We start from the raw sequence: 18,677 nt of genomic DNA, 5'->3' as shown, positions 1-18,677 counted from the left end.
AAGCAAGCTGTTAAGAAGCAGGATTAGGTTCCTGTTTTTTATTTAACGTTTTTGGTACTATATTAATAAAAAGGATCCACATGGGTGTGAGACTTTTGGTTTTCTTTAATACCACATGACTGAGTGGTTTCCTGAGTTTGCCTCAAAGCGATTAATTCAAATCTGAGGTTTTGCTTCTGTTCGTCATGCTGCTGAGACATTACCACAATAGTTGCTAGATTTCTCGCCCTATGGCTAATGGCTGGATACACGTTTCACTGAGATGTATATGCATGAGATAGAATGTGTTGCTACAACTGTTAACTTTTCTCATCGATGACTCAAGATTGCAATATTTATGTTATTGGCATGTTAAATCCTATTCATAAGCCCACTGTAATAAATAATCAGGTCATCATTTTCTAATTAGATTTTCTTCTCCTTTGTGTTGCATATTCTTTTCTAGTCTCATTGCTCTTAAATAAAAAACGTAATACCTTTCAAACTACATTGTAGTGACTCTGATATCCTCTTCTAGGTTGGATTATTCATAAAGAGTATTGGCTTTTCAAAACAATCAATCCACTTTTCTTATTTACTTAAAAATGTAAAATGATCAGTAGCATGAATAATTTTCTTTTGAGTGCCTGCTGATTCATGACACTAATTGCTATTGTAAAAGCAACTTGACCTTACCTCATTTGGGCTTTAAATGACGCAATTCATTTATCATTGAAAAAATTAACAATTAATGTATTATTGAGCAATGGAGCAATTTAAAAGAAAACCTGCTGCAGCCAGTGGGGCGAGGATTTAAAGTGTCATTGTTACCAGAGGTATTTCATTTCATTATTGAAAAAATCACAGTACGGTGTGCTTTTTGTTGCTCATAAAAGCTTTAGAGTTTAGAAAAGTAATTTCCTTGTCATAAATCGTTTTGTTTTTAATTTAGATGTTAAAATTCTGAAACTCACACATATACCACAGGGGGTATTCTAGGGTAGGTTTAAACTTGAGAAACCAAAAAAAAATTTGCTAGAATGTCTTGACTTACCAATGCTAACGTAATTTCAGTTCAGTTTTGTTTTCTTTTTAAATTTAATACCATTAAAGTATAATTAAAATCTTTTTGTTGCTAGACTTACTGATTTAGAGATACCTGTATTTATCAAAATACAGTCACAATAAAGTAAAAGTACAACAACACAGCAGACACAAAGCAATGGGGATATGCAATAATCATAATAATAATATAATGTGTCCTGCTTCTTCCTTTTGGAAATTTGGAACAAGATGATGCAAAGTCATTAGGGTTGGTTGTTGGCCTTCTATTTCCATTGGTCACCAACAAAATTGAGTGCAACACAATTTCTTTTCAAGTTGTCCATCCAGTTCATCCTGGGTGTTCCTCTGGTTGACTGGCTTTCTACAAGGGGTCTGAAAAGGTTAGTGTGTCTTTGTATAGTGCTGCATTACTTATTTCCATTCCTTTCCTGCCAAATATACTTCTCAATATTTTAGTTTGAAATGAGTAAACATAGGCATAGTCATTGTCAGTGCAAGTCCATGCCTCAGCTCCATATGGAACTGTTAAGAAGACTGTGGCTAATTATGCTGCTATTTTGGTTTCATGGTTAACACCATTTAAATTCCACAGTGTTTTCTTTCAGTTGGTTTAACTTGAAAGACCCAAGATTAATCCTGCACTCTATTGTCTTTCCCAACAAGCACATTTCATCTATCAGACTATCTAGATTGGTAAAATAAGTCACTCTTTCTACCTCTAAATTCTCTCCTTCTCTTGATATTTCTGTCCTTGGCATTGTTCTATCATTGTTAAGAATAGGAATATACATCCATCCATCCATCTATTATCCAACCCGCTATAAACAGAAGTAAAGTAGCATCACATTTAAAAAATCAATTAATTAATTAATCAATTTAAACAAACATTACAAATATAAAATGTCTCATTGTATGAATATTTATGACTATTTCTGTGGTCTGCAATTCAGTGGCTCCTGCCATATTCATATTCTTTCATTTGTCTGGTGGTTGACAGTGGTAGTTTGAAGAACTCTGAGAAAAAGGCAATCATGCATTTAAAAGCTGTTAATAAATAGTATAAACAGACTTTGACCATGATTGTCATACATAAACAAATAAAGTAATAAGCCCAACTGTAAATAACTGTCATTTTTAGACCCCTGCCTAACAAGGATAATCTAAACCATTTCTTTACAACATTATAAGTAGCAGTTATTATCTCACCATATAACCTGTTTTTCTGTGTTCATTCAATTACTTCTGTTACTTTCTCCACTTGCTTGAAATCTTACTTAGCCTTGACATGTTCATACTGTAAGCTAGACATTTGTCACTTTCAGCAACTCTGGAGTGTAGGATATTCCTCCTTCAGTCATACTGAAATTCCTCACAAAAGAATGCTGTCGCTAGAAAATAGTAAAAAAAAAAAACAATGATATTAGCCAGAATCAAACTCAGCAATCTATATATTGTTGTCTTTATAAAATATGTTTTTATGAGTAACACTTATAATTGAGCTCTTATTTTTCAGATTGGACTCCAGATCTTACCAGTAGATGGGAATCCCCACAGATCGTCTGCCCTTATTTGTCATGCTGAAGGAGTCTCTTCATTTACTTGTTCCTGTGATGGGAAATACATATTTACAGCTGGAGGAGAAGACTGCATTGTTTATCTCTGGGAAACAAACCTGAAGTGGGTCCATACAGATGAAAATTAAACTGAATGCACTTACTGTACTTGTACAGTATATCTCAGCGTATATTAGTAGCAAGTGGCTTTTATTGATTGCAAAAAACCTCCTCCTACTACGCCCTTTATGAAAGTTATGTTAGTGTTACTTCTGATTCAATTGATAGAATAATATCTATCTATCTATCTATCTATCTATTATATAATGCCTCACCTATCTATCTATCTACAGTGCATCCAGAAAGCATTCACAGCGCATCACTTTTTCCACATTTTGTTATGTTACAGCCTTATTCCAAAATGGATTAAATTCATTTTTTTCCTCAGAATTCTACACACAACACCCCATAATGACAATGTGAAAAAAGTTTACTTGAGATTTTTGCAAATTTATTAAAAATAAAAAAATTGAGAAAGCACATGTACATAAGTATTCACAGCCTTTGCCATGAAGCTCAAAATTGAGCTCAGGTGCATCCTGTTTCCCCTGATCATCCTTGAGATGTTTCTGCAGCTTAATTGGAGTCCACCTGTGGTAAACTCAGTTGATTGGACATGATTTGGAAAGGCACACACCTGTCTATATAAGGTCCCACAGTTGAAAGTTCATGTCAGAGCACACACCAAGCATGAAGTCAAAGGAACTGTCTGTAGACCTCCAAGACAGGATTGTCTCGAGGCACAAATCTGGGGAAGGTTACAGAAAAATTTCTGCTGCTTTGAAGGTCCCAATGAGCACAGTGGCCTCCATGATCCGTAAGTGGAAGAAGTTCAAAACCACCAGGACTCTTCCTAGAGCTGGCCGGCCATCTAAACTGAGCGATCGGGGGAGAAGGGCCTTAGTCAGGGAGGTGACCAAGAACCCGATGGTCACTCTATCAGACCTCCAGAGGTTCTCTGTGGAGAGTGGAGAACCTTCCAGAAGGACAACCATCTCTGCAGCAATCAACCAATCAGGCCTGTATGGTAGAGTGACCAGACGGAAGCCACTTCTTAGTAAAAGGCACATGGCAGCCCGCCTGGAGTTTGCCAAAAGGCACCTGAAGGACTCTCAGACCATGAGAAACAAAATTCTCTGGTATGATGAGACAAAGATTGAACCCTTTGGTGTGAATGCCAGGCATCACGTTTGGAAGAAACCAGGCACCGCTCATCACCAGGCCAATACCATCCCTACAATGAAGCATGGTGGTGGCAGCATCATGCTGTGGGGATGTTTTTCAGTGACAGGAACTGGGAGACTAGTCAGGATAAAGCGAAAGATGACTGCAGCAGAGTACGGAGACATCTATCTATCTATCTATCTATCTATCTATCTATCACTGAAGTTGGTATGCCTTTTAAAGGATAAAGTTGGTTACGGCATGGTAAAAGTACTACTTTGCTTAAGAAAGATTTTGGGAAATAGTTGTTAGTTAAAAACAATTTTAAAATGAAGTTAACAAAGTACTTAGAATTAGTATTTTTGGAAAGCTCACCCCCGTTTGACAGTCACTTTTGAAGGTGTTTGAAGAGGGCAGAGAACCAAAAGAAAAACTTATTTTTATAGCTCTTATTGCTGTTTGTTTTATTAAAGTGAGCATAATCTAATGGAACAGTCGGAACTGCATGATGTTATGAGTGGCGTCCCTCAGGAGTCAATGTTGTGGCTGCTGCTATTTTTATATATATATATATATATATATATATATATATATATATATATATATATATATATGGTCTGGAAAGGAATAGAAACAACAATCAAGGTAAATTTGCTGATGACGCCAAGCTCAGTGGAAGGGCAGATGATCTAGAATACGTTGAATAATTGCAGAGAGATTTGGACAGCATTCAGGCTTGGGCAGATTTGTAGCACATGAAATTTACTCTAAGTCATATAGGAAGTGAAAATGTTAAAGTTTCAGACCTCCCATTGTGTACTGAAACCTATGAGAAGGATTTAGGAATCATAGTGGACTTGTTATTATCAACTGCCAGTGTTCAGAAGCCATTAAAAAGGCTATCAGAATGTCAGGTTATATAGCACCTTGATGTGTAGAGTACAAGTCAAAAGAGGTTGTAAGAGGCTTTATAACACACTGGTGAGGCCTCATCTGGAATACTGTGTGCAGTTTTGGTCTCTGGGCTACAAATAAAAAACATAAAGAATGACTAGGCTGATTCCAAGTCTACAGAATATGAGTTATGAGGAAAGACAGAAGGAGTTAATCATTTCAAGTTTAAGTAAAAGAACAATAAGATTTGACATGACTGAAGTGTTTAAAATTCCATCCATCCATTATCCAACCTGCCATATCCTAACTACAGGGTCCCAGGGGTCTGCTGGAGCCAATCCCAGCCAGCACAGGGCGCAAGGCAGGAATCAAACCCTGGGCACACACACATCCACACACCAAGCACACACTAGGGACAATTTAGAATCGCCAATTCACCTAACCTGCCTGTCAGACACGGGGAGAACATGCAAACTCCACTCAGGCAGGAGCAGGAAACTGAACCACTGCGCCACCATGCTGCCCATGTTTAAAATTATTTTTTGAATTAGTACAGTAAGTCAAGAATATTACTTTAAAATGAGTTCATCAAGAACATGAGACTACAGTTGGAAATGTGTTAAGGTCAGATTTTAGACAATCATTAGGAAGTTTTTCTTCACATGGAGAAGCATAGACACATGGAATAATTTACCAAGTAGTGTGGTAGACAGTAGGACTTTAGAGACATTCAAATCTTGACTTTAGGCTATTTTGGAGGAATTAGGTGAATCAGATTGCCAAGTTTTGTTGGGCTGATACAGTATTAGTCCTTAAATTAGCTTTTGAAAGTTCTGATGGGCTTCAAAATTTCTACATTGAACAATATTTTCCTTAATTCATTTAATTTCTTAGCTCCAAAAAACAGTACAAGTTTGATGGAGGGTTCATTCACACATTCATTCTCATTTCCATCAGGCCTGTTTAGAGTAAATAACTAATGTAACTTTGAGATATGAGAGGAGACTAGGATGAAACCCTTACAGAATTACAAATTACATGCAGGCCATGTTTGTGTTGACATTTGAACTCAGACCTTGAGAGCTTTTATACAGTAGAACTGAGCGTTTCAGCACCATGCTGCCCTTAAAAAAAATGGGTTTCGTACTCAGTCAATTTAAATAGCTTAACCTACAGAATAATATGATTTCAGGTTTGAAATATGCTGCAGTCTTTTACTACCATTAGTTATATAAATGGTTAATGATATGAATAGACTCTGCTTTAAGTATTTATATTTTTTAATATAACATACACACCAGTATATTTGTACTGTACACCTATGTATTTGCATTGTGTCTGTTCCACAGTGCTCTTGAAGCAGCAGCCACCCTTGGGGGAAAAGACCTTGACCCATTTTATGAGCTCATAAATGGAGGAAGAGATGGGGAGCTTTTCCGGGTAAGGTGGTAAACAGTCAAATGAAACATTGGCTTATTTATCATTAATCACACTTTTTGTAGTCATAATACATAGTCCACACGGATAAATTTGAAAACTCCATTTTCATTTCAGAAGTGTTTCTTATTTATGAGACTCATTATTCTTGATCACATATTCACAACGTGTTCAGATCATATCCTGGTCATTTCTCAGCTCACAATAATCCTCCAACATTCTGTATGTCTATAACACCAGTATTTAAATAACTCTTCAAATTTTCAATATATCAAAATGAAGATGAAAACTTTAGTATAGATTACACAGAGCTTTAACCTTGTATATTTTTTTTACATATCACTGTATCTTTGAAAATAAGAATATGTTGTGTTAAATCTCCATCTTTGTTTTCCTATCCCACCAGGAGCTTGAGGATTACTTTTATTACTGCCAGATACGCTGTCAAGGTATTGACTGCATGGAGCCCCGGCAGGTATCTACAACAATCCCCCTCTCAGAAGTTCCCTTTGTGATGAGAGCACTCGGTTTCTACCCAACAGAACAAGAGGTGTGTCCTCCTAACTGGGAATGTACACTAAAAAAATGACCCTTTGGTTAATAGTACAAATGTAATTATTTGGACTGGCTGCATAGAAAAAAATGATGTTATATTGCGATTTCTTAGTCTGAAGTGTTTATCCATTATTATTTATACTTTACACCTAATATTGAGAACTGTTTTTATACACTACAAAAAATGCATAGGCAAAAACTAGACAAAAAAACTTTAGATGGGAGTTGTTTGGCGTTTATTTCACAAAAAAAAATCTGCCAATGGGGTAAGCAAAATTTACTTGACAAGATTTCTTAAAGTAAGCTAAATAATCATAAATACAAATATTTGATAATGTATTAATTCTTACAATAAGGAAAATTAGATTTAACGTCATGACATAAATACTTTTCCAATTACTTAGATTTCATTTTTTGCAGTGCATAATCATTTGGTTTATGAATATAATATATATATAATCAGGACATCTTATAAGAATAGGACTCGCTAAGTCCTAAATAGGGTCGCTGGGGGTGCCAGAGCCTATCCCAGCTAGCACAGGGTGCAAGGGCAGAGCACTAGTTCTTCAGAAGAAAAGCACACACACTCACAAGCCAAACACACATTAGGGTTAATTAAATGTCACCAATCCACCTAACCTGCATGTCTTTGGACTGTGGGAGCAAACTGGAGCACCCAGAAGGAATTCACACAGACACAATGAGAACATGCAAGCTGCATGCAGGGAGGACCCCAGATATGAATCCCGGTCTCCTTACTACAAGGCAGCGGCTGTACCACTGGGCCACCATGCTGCTCTAGCAGTGTATGTTCAAGCATTTAGTTCTTTGCACAGGAGACTAAGGTTTGGGCACACACACTAAAACTGTAACTATTAAAACAGGCAGAGAGGTCAATTGATGTAACAAACTTTCAGCTATAGTTATCGTCATGTGAGCTGGATTATAATCTGTAGTTCTTTAATAACATTGTGCTTTTACTGTCAGATTCGGGTGCCAGTCTGTTGCAGGGCATAATCACTCTCACAGCCACACATATTCACTCACACAAATTAAACTCTTAACCCTATGTACGATTCAGATCCCGGAACAAATTAGATGTCTATAAAATAAAAAAGTGCCTCTAAAAAGTATTCATCTCCTTGTAGGTTTTCATGTTTTAGGGTCATGCAATGTTGACTTACAGTGAATTTATTTTGAATTTTTTGACACTTTAATGTCAACATGAAAACAGAACACTGCAAAGTGGTCTAAATTAATTGCAAAATCATTAAAAAAAAAAAAAACTTTCTATAGGCACTTTATACTGTGCAGAAAAATTGATTTATATAAGTCACTGAATTCATCAAATTGAATTATCAAAGAAACAAGAATAATATTTTCATTCCACAAATGGTGTAATCCTTTACGATGTAAGAAAAGAAACCAAAATGCAGCAAAAACTAAGAGATAAGAATAAAGTGAAACTTAAGCAAAAACCCATTGACATTTTTATTTTGCAGATTGAGGACATGCAAAATGAGGTCAAGTTTAGTGAGTATGTGAATACTGGGAAATATGTAACCGAGGTTGACATTGGGGAGTTTTTAAAGCTCTTCATAAACCATCGACCTGCCTTTGGCATTTCAAGATATGAAGTACAGAAAGCATTTGAATTCCTTGGCTATGATCAAGAGAATGGCGAACATGTGATTAACCGGAAGGAGCTGTTACAGCTGCTGCAGAGCAGGGGTAAGTCCTGTTACTTTGTGTTCCCACATTCCTAAGAGAAAATACTTTAAACGTAAAAATCAGTTTTACATCCTGAGGGACAATAAAAAGGGGGATTTTCAGCCACTGGGCTGATTCCGGTCACCCTGCCGTCGTCTAATAAAGGATAGCAGGCTTTCAGTAATCCTGTCTGACCACATTTCAGTAGATGCCCAACAGTACTGGACTCAAAGGTCACTTGTATCAGCCCATTCCTGCTCTTCTTGAGTAAGATCTTCTTGGCAGAAAACCAACAATCAACGTCAAACGTTTGGAAAGTCCAAATCTTTGTGAAGATTTGAAATATCATATTAATCAGGATTATTTGAATAATATCATATACTAATCATGTAAAGATTCCCAGCTGAGGATCCCATTGTTCTGCTAGGTGACTTCAATGCCCACGAGGGTAATAATGGTAAAACCTGGAATAGTATTTTGTTATTGGACTTCTGTGCTACCCATGGTTTCTCCATAACAAACACCATGTTCAAACATAAGGTGGCTCATAAGTGTACTTGGTACCAAAGCACCTTATGCCAAAGATATATGATCTATTTTATAATTGTATTGTTAGATTTGAGGCCTATGTTCTTGGTGAAGACAGGGGCAGCATTGTCAACTGATCACCACCTAGTAGTGAGTTGGGTCAAATGGTGAGGCAGGTGACTGGACAAACCCAGAAAGCCCAAGCAAGTAATGAGGATGGACTGGGTGACTTATTTATAACAGTCTGAACATCCATCCATCCATCCATCCATCCTCTTCCGCTTATCCAAGGTCGGGTCGCGGGGGTAGCAGCTTAAGCAGAGAAGCCCAGACTTCCCTCTCCCCAGACTTCTTCCAGCTCTTCCAGGAGAATCCCAAGGCGTTCCCAGGCCAGCCGGGAGACATAGTCCATCCAGCGTGTCCTGGGTCTTCCCGGGCCTCCTCCCGGTGGGACGTGCCGGAACACCTCACCAGGGAGGCGTCCAGGAGGCATCCTGATCAGATGCCCGAGCCACCTCATCTGACTCCTCCGATGCGGAGGAGCAGCGGCTCTACTCTGAGCCCCTCCCGGATGACTGAGCTTCTCACCCTATCTTTAAGGGAAAGCCCAGACACCCTGCGGAGGAAACTCATTTCAGCCGCTTGTATTCGCGATCTCGTTCTTTCGGTCACTACCCATAGCTCATGACCATAGGTGAGGGTAGGAACGTAGATCGACTGGTAAATTGAGAGCTTTGCCTTACGGCTCAGCTCCTTTTCACCACGACAGACCGATGCAGAGCCCGCATCACTGCGGATGCCGCACCGATCCGCCTGTCAATCTCACGATCCATTCTTCCCTCACTCGTGAACAAGACCCGAGATACTTGAACTCCTCCACTTGGGGCAGGATCTCCCCAACCCTGAGAGGGCACTCCACCCTTTTCCGGCTGAGGACCATGTCTCGGATTTGGAGGTGCTGATTCTCATCCCAGCCGCTTCACACTCAGCTGCGAACCGATCCAGAGAGCTGAAGATCACGGCCTGATGAAGCAAACAGGACAACATCATCTGCAAAAGCAGTGACCCAATCCTGAGTCCACCAAACCGGACCCCTTCAACACCCTGGCTGCGCCTAGAAATTCTGTCCATAAAAGTTATGAACAGAATCGGTGACAAAGGGCAGCCCTGGCGGAGTCCAACTCTCACTGGAAACGGGCTCGACTTACTGCGGCAATGCGGACCAAGCTCTGACACCGTTGTACAGGGACCGAACAGCTCTTATCAGGGGTCCGTACCCCATACTCCCGAGCACCCCACAGGATTCCCGAGGGACACGGTCGAATGCCTTTTCCAAGTCCACAAAACACATGTAGACTGGTGGGCAAACTCCCATGCACCCTCCAGGACTCTGCTAAGGGTGAAGAGCTGGTCCACTGTTCAGCGACCAGGACTAAAACCACACTGTTCCTCCTGAATGACGGACCCTCCTCTCCAGAACCCCGAATAGACTTTTCCAGGGAGGCTGAGGAGTGTGATCCCTCTATAGTTGGAACACACCCTCCGGTCCCCTTTTAAAGAGGGGACCACCACCCGGTCTGCCAATCCAGAGGCACTGTCCCGATGTCCATGCGATGTTGCAGAGACGTGTCAACCAAGACAGTCCTACAACATCCAGAGCCTTAAGGAACTCCGGGCGTATCTCATCCACCCCCGGGCCCTGCCACCAAGGAGTTTTTTGACCACCTCGGTGACTTCAGTCCCAGAGATGGGAGAGCCCACCTCAGAGTCCCCAGGCTCTGCTTCCTCATTGGAAGGCATGTTAGTGGGATTGAGGAGGTCTTGAAGTACTCCCCCACCGACCCACAACGCCCCAGTCGAGGTCAGCAGCACACCATCCCCACCATATACGGTGTTGACACTGCACTGCTTCCCCTCCTGAGACGCGGACGGTGGACCAGAATCTCCTCGAAGCCGTCCAAAGTCGTTCTCCATGGCCTCTCCAAACTCCTCCCATGCCCGAGTTTTGCCTCAGCAACAACGAAGCCGTTCCGCTTGGCCTGCCGGTACCTATCAGCTGCCTCCAGAGACCCACAGGACAAAAAGTCCTATAGGACTCCTTCTTCAGCTTGACGGCATCCCTCACGCGGTGTCCACCAACGGGTTGGGGATTGCCGCCCGACAGGCACCACCACCTTGCGGCCACAGCTCCGGTCAGCCGCCTCAACAATAGAGGCACGGAACATGGCCCATTCGACTCAATGTCCCCACCTCCCTCGGGACGGGTTGAAGTTCTGCCGAGGTGGGAGTTGAAGCTACTTCTGACAGGGGACTCTGCCAGCCGCTCCCAGCAGACCCTCACAACACGTTTGGGCCTACCAGGTCTGACCGGCATCTTCCCCACCATGAAGCCAACTCACCACCAGGTGGTGATCAGTTGACAGCTCGCCCCTCTCTTCACCCGAAAGTGTCCAAGACATATGGCGCAAGTCCACGACACACCACAAAGTCGATCATCGACCTGAGGCCTAGGGTGTCCTGGTGCCAAGTGCACATATGAACACCCTTATGCTTGAACATGGTGTTCGTTATGGACAATCCGTGGCGAGCACAGAAGTCAATAACAAAACACCGCCGGGTTCAGATCGGGGCCATTCCTCCCAATCACGCCCTTCCAGGTCTCACTGTCATTGCCCACGTGAGCATTGAAGTCTCCCAGCAAAACGAGGGAATCCCAGAAGGTATGCCCTCTAGCACCCCTCAGAGACTCCAAAAGGGTGGATACTCCAAACTGCTGTTCGCGCATACGCACAAACAACAGTCAGGACCCTTCCCCACCCGGCGGAGGAGGCCACCCTCTCGTCCACCGGGTAAACCCCAATGCACAGGCTCCAAGTCGGGGGGCAATAAGTATGCCCACACCTGCTCTGCGCCTCTCACCGGGGGCAACTCCAGAGTGGTAGAGAGTCCAGCCCCTCTCAAGGAGATTGGTTCCAGAGTCTAAGCTGTGCGTCGAGGTGAGTCCGACTATATCTAGCCGGAACCTCTCAAGCTCGCGCACTAGCTCAGGCTCCTTCCCCTTCAGAGAGGTGACATTCCATGTCCCAAGAGCCAGTTTCTGTAGCCGAGGATCAGACCGCCAAGGTCCCGCCCCGCCACCACCCAACTCACACTGCACCCAACCTCCTTGGCCCCTCCCATAGGTGGTGAGCCCATGGGAGGAGGACCCACGTTACCTCTTCGGCTGTGCCCGCCGAGCCCCATGGGTGCAGGCCCGGCCACCAGGCGCGCCATCGAGCCCCACCCCCAGGCCTGGCTCCAGGCCTCCAGCGTCCGGGCAAGGGAAAACGTCGTCCACAGTTTTTATTCTTCATTGGAGGTTTGGAACCGTTTTTTGTCTCATCCCTCACCTAGGACCAGTTTGCCTTGGGTGGCCCTACCAGGGGCATAAAGCCCCGGACAACATAGCTCCTAGGATCATTAGGACACACAAACCCCTCCACCATGATAAGGTGATGACTCAAGGAGGTGCCATGCACATGCACATTTTTAATACTTTTACAGTTTGATTTAGTATTTCACTAAACATGTAGTTTAATTTAGATTAGATTAGATTAGATAATCATTATTAATTCCAACAGGAAATTTAGATGCATGCAACAGTAGAATTATAAGAAACAAAGATACAGACGTACAGGACAAATAATACAGCCAATCAATCGATTAATAAATAATGAATGTATATTATGCAGATAATTAAAATTAAAGAGTAGAGATTTTAGTCTGAGATGTCAAGAGGAAGCGCAGAATTAGCTGATAGCAATGGGCAGAAAAGATCCCCAGAGATGCTTCTTAGCACACGGCTAAAAGTGTTTGCAAGACAATACCTCTAGCAGCGGATGGAGAGGATTTTTACATGATAGCATGCAGTTTTCCCACCATCCTTTTTTCCACAAAAGCTTCCAGTATGTCCAGGGTTAGCCTTGTTATGCAGCAGGCTTTCCTGATAGATTTGCTCAAGCAATATGTGTCTTTTGAACAAAGTTGCTTCCCCAGGAGACCATACTGTAGAACAATACACTGGCTACAATGAACTGGTAGAACATTTCCATTAGCTTGCTGCACGCATCAAAAGACCAGAGCGTCCTTAGCACGTTCAGTCTGCTCTGACCCATCTTGCACAGTGCCACTGTGTGGTCAGACCAGTCCAGTTTGTTGTTCATGTGAACCCCCAGGTACTTGTAGTGCTCCACTACCTCCACATCCTCACCCGAATAGTGACTGGTCTCAAAGGCTCTTTGGCAAACACTACATGTCCACCACTAACTCTTTAAGCATGAACTGAGCATTGTTAGAGCCTCATGAGCCTGGGAAGATTGTTCCAAAATGCAGAAACAACAAAGCCAAAGTAGTGCTAACCAAAAGCTGCATAATGAGTCTTGGGAGGAGTAGGAAGTCCGCTCTGAGAAACTCCCATGTGTTTCACAGGTTGATATGATGACAATACGATATTTGGAACGGAGTCCAGCTAAGGCAACATGTGTGCACTGAATGGACTATGTTGCACGTACTGTAAATTGATTTTTTTTCTGTGTTATTTCCTTGTTTCCAGCATTTCATTTGTATTTCTAATCTTTGTCTTAGCACTTTTGAGCTTCTTCTTTAAAAGATAAGTTTAAGTAAACCATATGAGCAAAGTTTTTTTCCCCCAAGGGAGTGAATAAAAATATAATTTTAGAGCAACTACTTAAACCTTTAAAATGTTTCTTACCTTTTTTTTGTTTCCAAGGTGAGCATTTGACTGAGGAAGATCTAGCAGAATATTTCTCAACGCTTTTAGGCCTAAACCCAGAAGGAGGAAGATTTGAACCAGGCTATGTTGATATAGAAGGTACCATTTAGAGTCTTTTGTGCTGTTAGGCCCATTCTGTCAGTATCTACCCATCTATCATTGAATACAAATCCAGGGACAATACATTTAAACATTATAATCTTCTAGTGAAACCACCAGCCAAGGTGTAGCTGCAAAGGTGACTGTCCTTTTATTATCAAGTAGTGTTTAAAAAGTTCAGTGCATTAAATTCATCTTCCATCAATGAATAATCCATAAAATCAGTGAAACGTAGGGAGTTAAAATATTCAATAAATTAATATTCCTTTAAAATGAGGTTGAAATCCCACAGGAATCAATCCTTTAAAAACTCACACAATTGCACCCCTCTAAATCTGACATTTCCCCGGCTTACCCTAATTGTACGTCACAGTGTGGGGAGACGTCAACCAGAAGGCACAGACAACCCTTTGCTCCTGGTCCCTGTCCCCGCCGCCAGTCTCATTGTGTCCCATGGTGCATGTCGAAGGCCAACTCCCGCTGCCATTCCCCGGCCTTGCAGGGGAGTCCTCCAGGAATATTATTATGCTGCTTCTGCACCCTAGCTGCTCAGCAGGAGCAAATCTCACCCCCTTCTTGAGTGCCATCCCCGGGGCTCACATTCCCATCTTCCAGACAAGGTGTCTTGCACCGGCTCTCGCTCGCTCCTGCCCTTCTCTCCATCCTTTAACTTCTGTCTCTCTTCTTGATTTTTCTTCTCTGTTGTTTCCTTCCTTTTCCCTATTCCCTCTCTGCCATGTAGGCTTCTTATATTACCTTGATTGGGGACTTTTTTGACCCTCCGCCCACTCCAAGCTATGAATGAGGCACCTGACTGACACTCGCACTATGTGTATGTGTGATCAGCCAGCACCCCATCCCTCCCCGGTGTGTTATCATCTTGTGCATACCTGTGCCAGTTCCGAACCTGCACACTTTCGGGCACTATTATTTATTTAAAGTTTGAACAACACCACAGACCATTTATCTCAGTCCATGAAGGAAACCTGCTAGAGAGTGTATGCAATGGTTCACCTGTCAGCATAACGATGGCCTAAAGCATGCAGCCTAGATAATGTTGGATTTACTTCAGGACAGGTCTCTGACTGTCTATGAGTGGCCCACCCAAAGCCCAGATTTAAACCCCATAGAACATCTGTGGATAGACCTGAAGATGGCAGTTTACCGATGCTTCCCATCTAATCTAATGGGGCTTGAGAGGATCTGCCAGGAAATATGCCCAAATTCAGGTGTACCGAATCTAATTGCTGCCACAAAGTTCTTCTACAAAGTTCTGAATTAAAAGTCTGAATACTTGCATGAATAAGAAATTTTAGTGTTTGATATCTAATAAAAATGTTATTTAGATTATTTAGTGTAGCTTCCTGGGCAAAAGTGGCAACTTTATCCTTTTAAAATGAAATCTACAACAGAATAAAGTTTGCCGAAAGTGAAGGGGTCCAGATACTTTCTGAATCCACTATATGCGAATTGCTATGTTTCTCAGTTTTCTTTTTCTTTTAATGGTGGCCAAAGTAAATCAGTTCAAAAATATGAATGCATGAATGGATGAATAATCAAATGTAGAGGAGTGCACAGTAGCTATCCATTCGCACCTTATAGTACTTGAGCCCCACGTGCAGTATCAATATGGGCTGCTCTCTGTGCAGAGCTTTAATGGTCTCCATTTTTTTCCTTCTATGATTAAACAGACTAAATAAAATCTCTTTATGTTAACCAACATCTCTAAATTAGCAAATGTAGGTGTAGCTGTTCTGTGTGACAAAGAGTGAACTGGCATCACAAAAGCTGCCATATACTCTCCATGCTGGGATAAGGACCAACTCATGATCCTTTTATGGAATTGTGTTATGGAATGGAAGTGGTTGGTGTTTCTAAACTTGCTTGGATTTAAGAATAATGTTGGGTTAAAAATACAGTATTCCTGTTGAAAGGTAAATCACCGCTTCACAGTTACAGGCTGCTGTTAATTTCAGGATTCAGCAACAGTTTTACATTTTTTTTCGTTTTTTTTGCGTTTTGTCTCTTTTTTAGAATAATGTCTCTGAAATGTATCTCAAATGGTCCATAAATGTTTGACTTACTTCCATCTTCATCTGATTTGCAGATTCTGAAGCTTTATTAGAAAGTGGGATTCCAGACGAAATCACGGCAGACATGTTTACGGCTGACATTCTAGGTTTGCCGGTTTATGTCATTGAGCCAGAGACTTCTGAGGAACAACTGACAGATCGGGACTCATCGCTGTCATAGCAGAAAGGGCAGGATGTTTGGCCTTTTACTGTAGTTGTGTAAAGAGGGTGTGGATTTGGAAACACTTGTACTATTTTCATATCTGAAGTCTGCTAAAATTGGTTTTGTATATACTTTTCTTTGAAGTTTTGTCAAATGTTTGTTGTAATATTTTAAAAACAATTTTAAACAAGACACAATGCTTCTTTTATTTAAGAGTTGTCATTAACAAATGTGAGGAGGAAGGAAAACATAACTAGCAGAATTTAGCCAGTCCATCTTCCAACTTCTCCTATGCTGACATGGTTTTCTTGATCAGAGTGAATATCCGAGCTTGGAATTGCATGGCACCACACCATGGATTGTCGTTGTCTCTCAGGGCTTTGTCTCCAGTTACATGACTGATTGTGGCTCTTTCCCTGTGTGGATTTAGGCTCATTGGTGCCTCCAAATTAGATTAGTGGGAATATGTCCAGTGTGCAGGGATGGAAATGATTCCTGTCTGGCACCTTTACAAGTCAGGATATGCACTGATACTTCTAAAAACCATATCACAAAAAAGTGGATGGATAGATAGATACACTTGGAAATTACAGAATACACAAAAAATGGTTGAGGACTGCTGATATGTCATGAAGATGGGAAAAATGCACTGATCACTAATCTTTACTTTTGTGTAAAATTTCTAGAGGATGCCTGGTATTTCTAAGAATTCTAAGGCACAATAAATTATTACATGACACCCCTCCAGTGTGTTTCAGTGAAAAAGAACAGTTTTTTGCTTATATCATATATATATATACTAGCAAAATACCCGCGCTTCACAGTGGCAAAGTACTGCCTTAAAATGTTCATTAAGAAGATAATTAAATCTTTTTAAACTGAGGGAAAATATACCAATAATTATTTGTTAAGGATCTCTTTGTATACCATGTTGTCAGTTCGGCCCTCCGCTTGTAATATGACCAAGCTGTGCACTGAGCTTACTCTTGAGCATGCAACTTACAGTTGGCCATGTGAACAGTAATCTTGTTTCAAATCTCACAGCTTAGATTGCTGCTGTCATAATCAGTTTGAGTTTCATGGTTTGTTTCAATTACGACAGTATTTGTAGGACTTGTGTTGAAGTGACATTCAGCATCTGTCAAGCATTGTAAGCACACAACCGATTTCATCGATAACTTCGCATCAAGCTTTTGAGAGTTTAAACATTCATAAACATGAAAGTGTCCACTACTGAAATCGTTACCTGTGAATCTAAGATGTTTAAGAGGCATTGGCGGTTGTTGAAAGGTATAAAATATTTGGCCATTTTGGTACACTTGAAAGCGATAACCGAACAATTCAGCGGCAGCCATCAACTCACATGCAGAACCATAGGTGAAGGGCTTAAGCATTTCACTCTTATGGTGCTCCTGTGTAGTATAATTATCTCCTGTACGGTCATCAGTCCACACCTTGAACCTGTCCCAGTCATTCAATACATAAGACACAATGTTCCTCCAGATGTCAAGAGTGAGCCTGATATGGCCGTGCAATATGTAACAAACAGAATGGAAAAGGTAGGTGCTATCTCTGAGAATGGAAACCACTCGGTAAATGACAGTTCTTTGATCGATGGTGATTACCTCGATAAACATGTTAATGGGGGTACGGTTGGAATGATAAAGGAAATGGGTACCTGAACAATGTAAAGTAAGTCTTAAATACCTACACAATAACTATAATCATAATAAACGAACAATAAAATAGCGGAGAAGCCATGGATTAAATAAAAAGGCTGTAGTTATCAGCAGGGAGACGTCAACCTCGTGGTGAAGCAAGGAAGGGAATGTAGAGACCGGAGCGACGGACGGCCTTATATAGACAGGCAGCCAACAACGTGGGAGGCGTTGGGATAGGGGACCCAACGCTGCCTCACACTGTGACCGAGCTGCAGGCTATGGACGTATATATGAGCATAAGTAGGATTCAGTTAGCATTGGGAACCCGCGTACCAAATTTCTTGAAGATGGGCACATAAGTAACAAAGACCGTTGAAAAGTTCAATATGGCGGCTGACAGTGGCATCATACCACCGAAATAAGTACCAAATTTCAGCCTTCTACCTACACGGGAAGTTGGAGAATTAGTGACGTTGGAAAGTTCAATATGGCAGCCAACAGTGACGTGATACCACCGAAATAACTATGTACATCGGTTCTGGTTAGCGCAGGGAAGCCGCCTACCAAATTTTGTGAAGATGGGTCCATAAATAAGAACGTTCAACATGGCGGACGTTGTCGACTGTTATGACCGTTACGTGTAGAATTTCAAAATTAAACCTGCTTAACTTTTGTAAGTAAGCTGTAAGGAATAAGCCTGCCAAATTTCAGCCTTCTACCTACATGGGAAGTTGGAGAATTAGTGATGAGTGAGTGAGTGAGTCAGTGAGGGTTTTGCCTTTTATTAGTGTATATATATATATTGTGAGCTGGAGGGCTGATCTCACCCCAAATAGATACAGACGCCCCTGGGAAAACCACAAACCCTGAAACACTGACTACACATTGCTCCTTATCCTTGCACTATAACGCGTAATACAAGCCTCGTGCGGTACTCCGCAGACTTATAAACCTTGCGCAGCGCCT

General features: G+C 41.5%; 1 protein-coding gene across 1 annotated transcript in view; it reads left to right on the top strand.

Moving 5' to 3' along the window:
- Nucleotides 1-16,855, top strand: part of cfap251 (cilia and flagella associated protein 251) — a 62,526-nt gene extending 45,671 nt beyond the window's left edge. Inside the window, exons 16-21 of the mRNA XM_039743570.1 lie at nt 2,558-2,721; nt 6,065-6,155; nt 6,559-6,702; nt 8,210-8,438; nt 13,714-13,815; nt 15,923-16,855. Coding sequence (XP_039599504.1) covers nt 2,558-2,721; nt 6,065-6,155; nt 6,559-6,702; nt 8,210-8,438; nt 13,714-13,815; nt 15,923-16,068 — 876 coding nt within the window. The 3' untranslated portion in view covers nt 16,069-16,855. The remainder of the gene's footprint in view (nt 1-2,557; nt 2,722-6,064; nt 6,156-6,558; nt 6,703-8,209; nt 8,439-13,713; nt 13,816-15,922) is intronic.
- Nucleotides 16,856-18,677: the final 1,822 nt, after the last annotated feature.

This window comes from Polypterus senegalus, chromosome 2 (genome assembly GCF_016835505.1).
Source record: "Polypterus senegalus isolate Bchr_013 chromosome 2, ASM1683550v1, whole genome shotgun sequence".
Classification (NCBI taxonomy): domain Eukaryota; kingdom Metazoa; phylum Chordata; class Cladistia; order Polypteriformes; family Polypteridae; genus Polypterus; species Polypterus senegalus.
The sequence above is the reverse complement of the archived record's forward strand: the minus strand, read 5'-3'. Positions and strand labels throughout refer to the sequence as shown.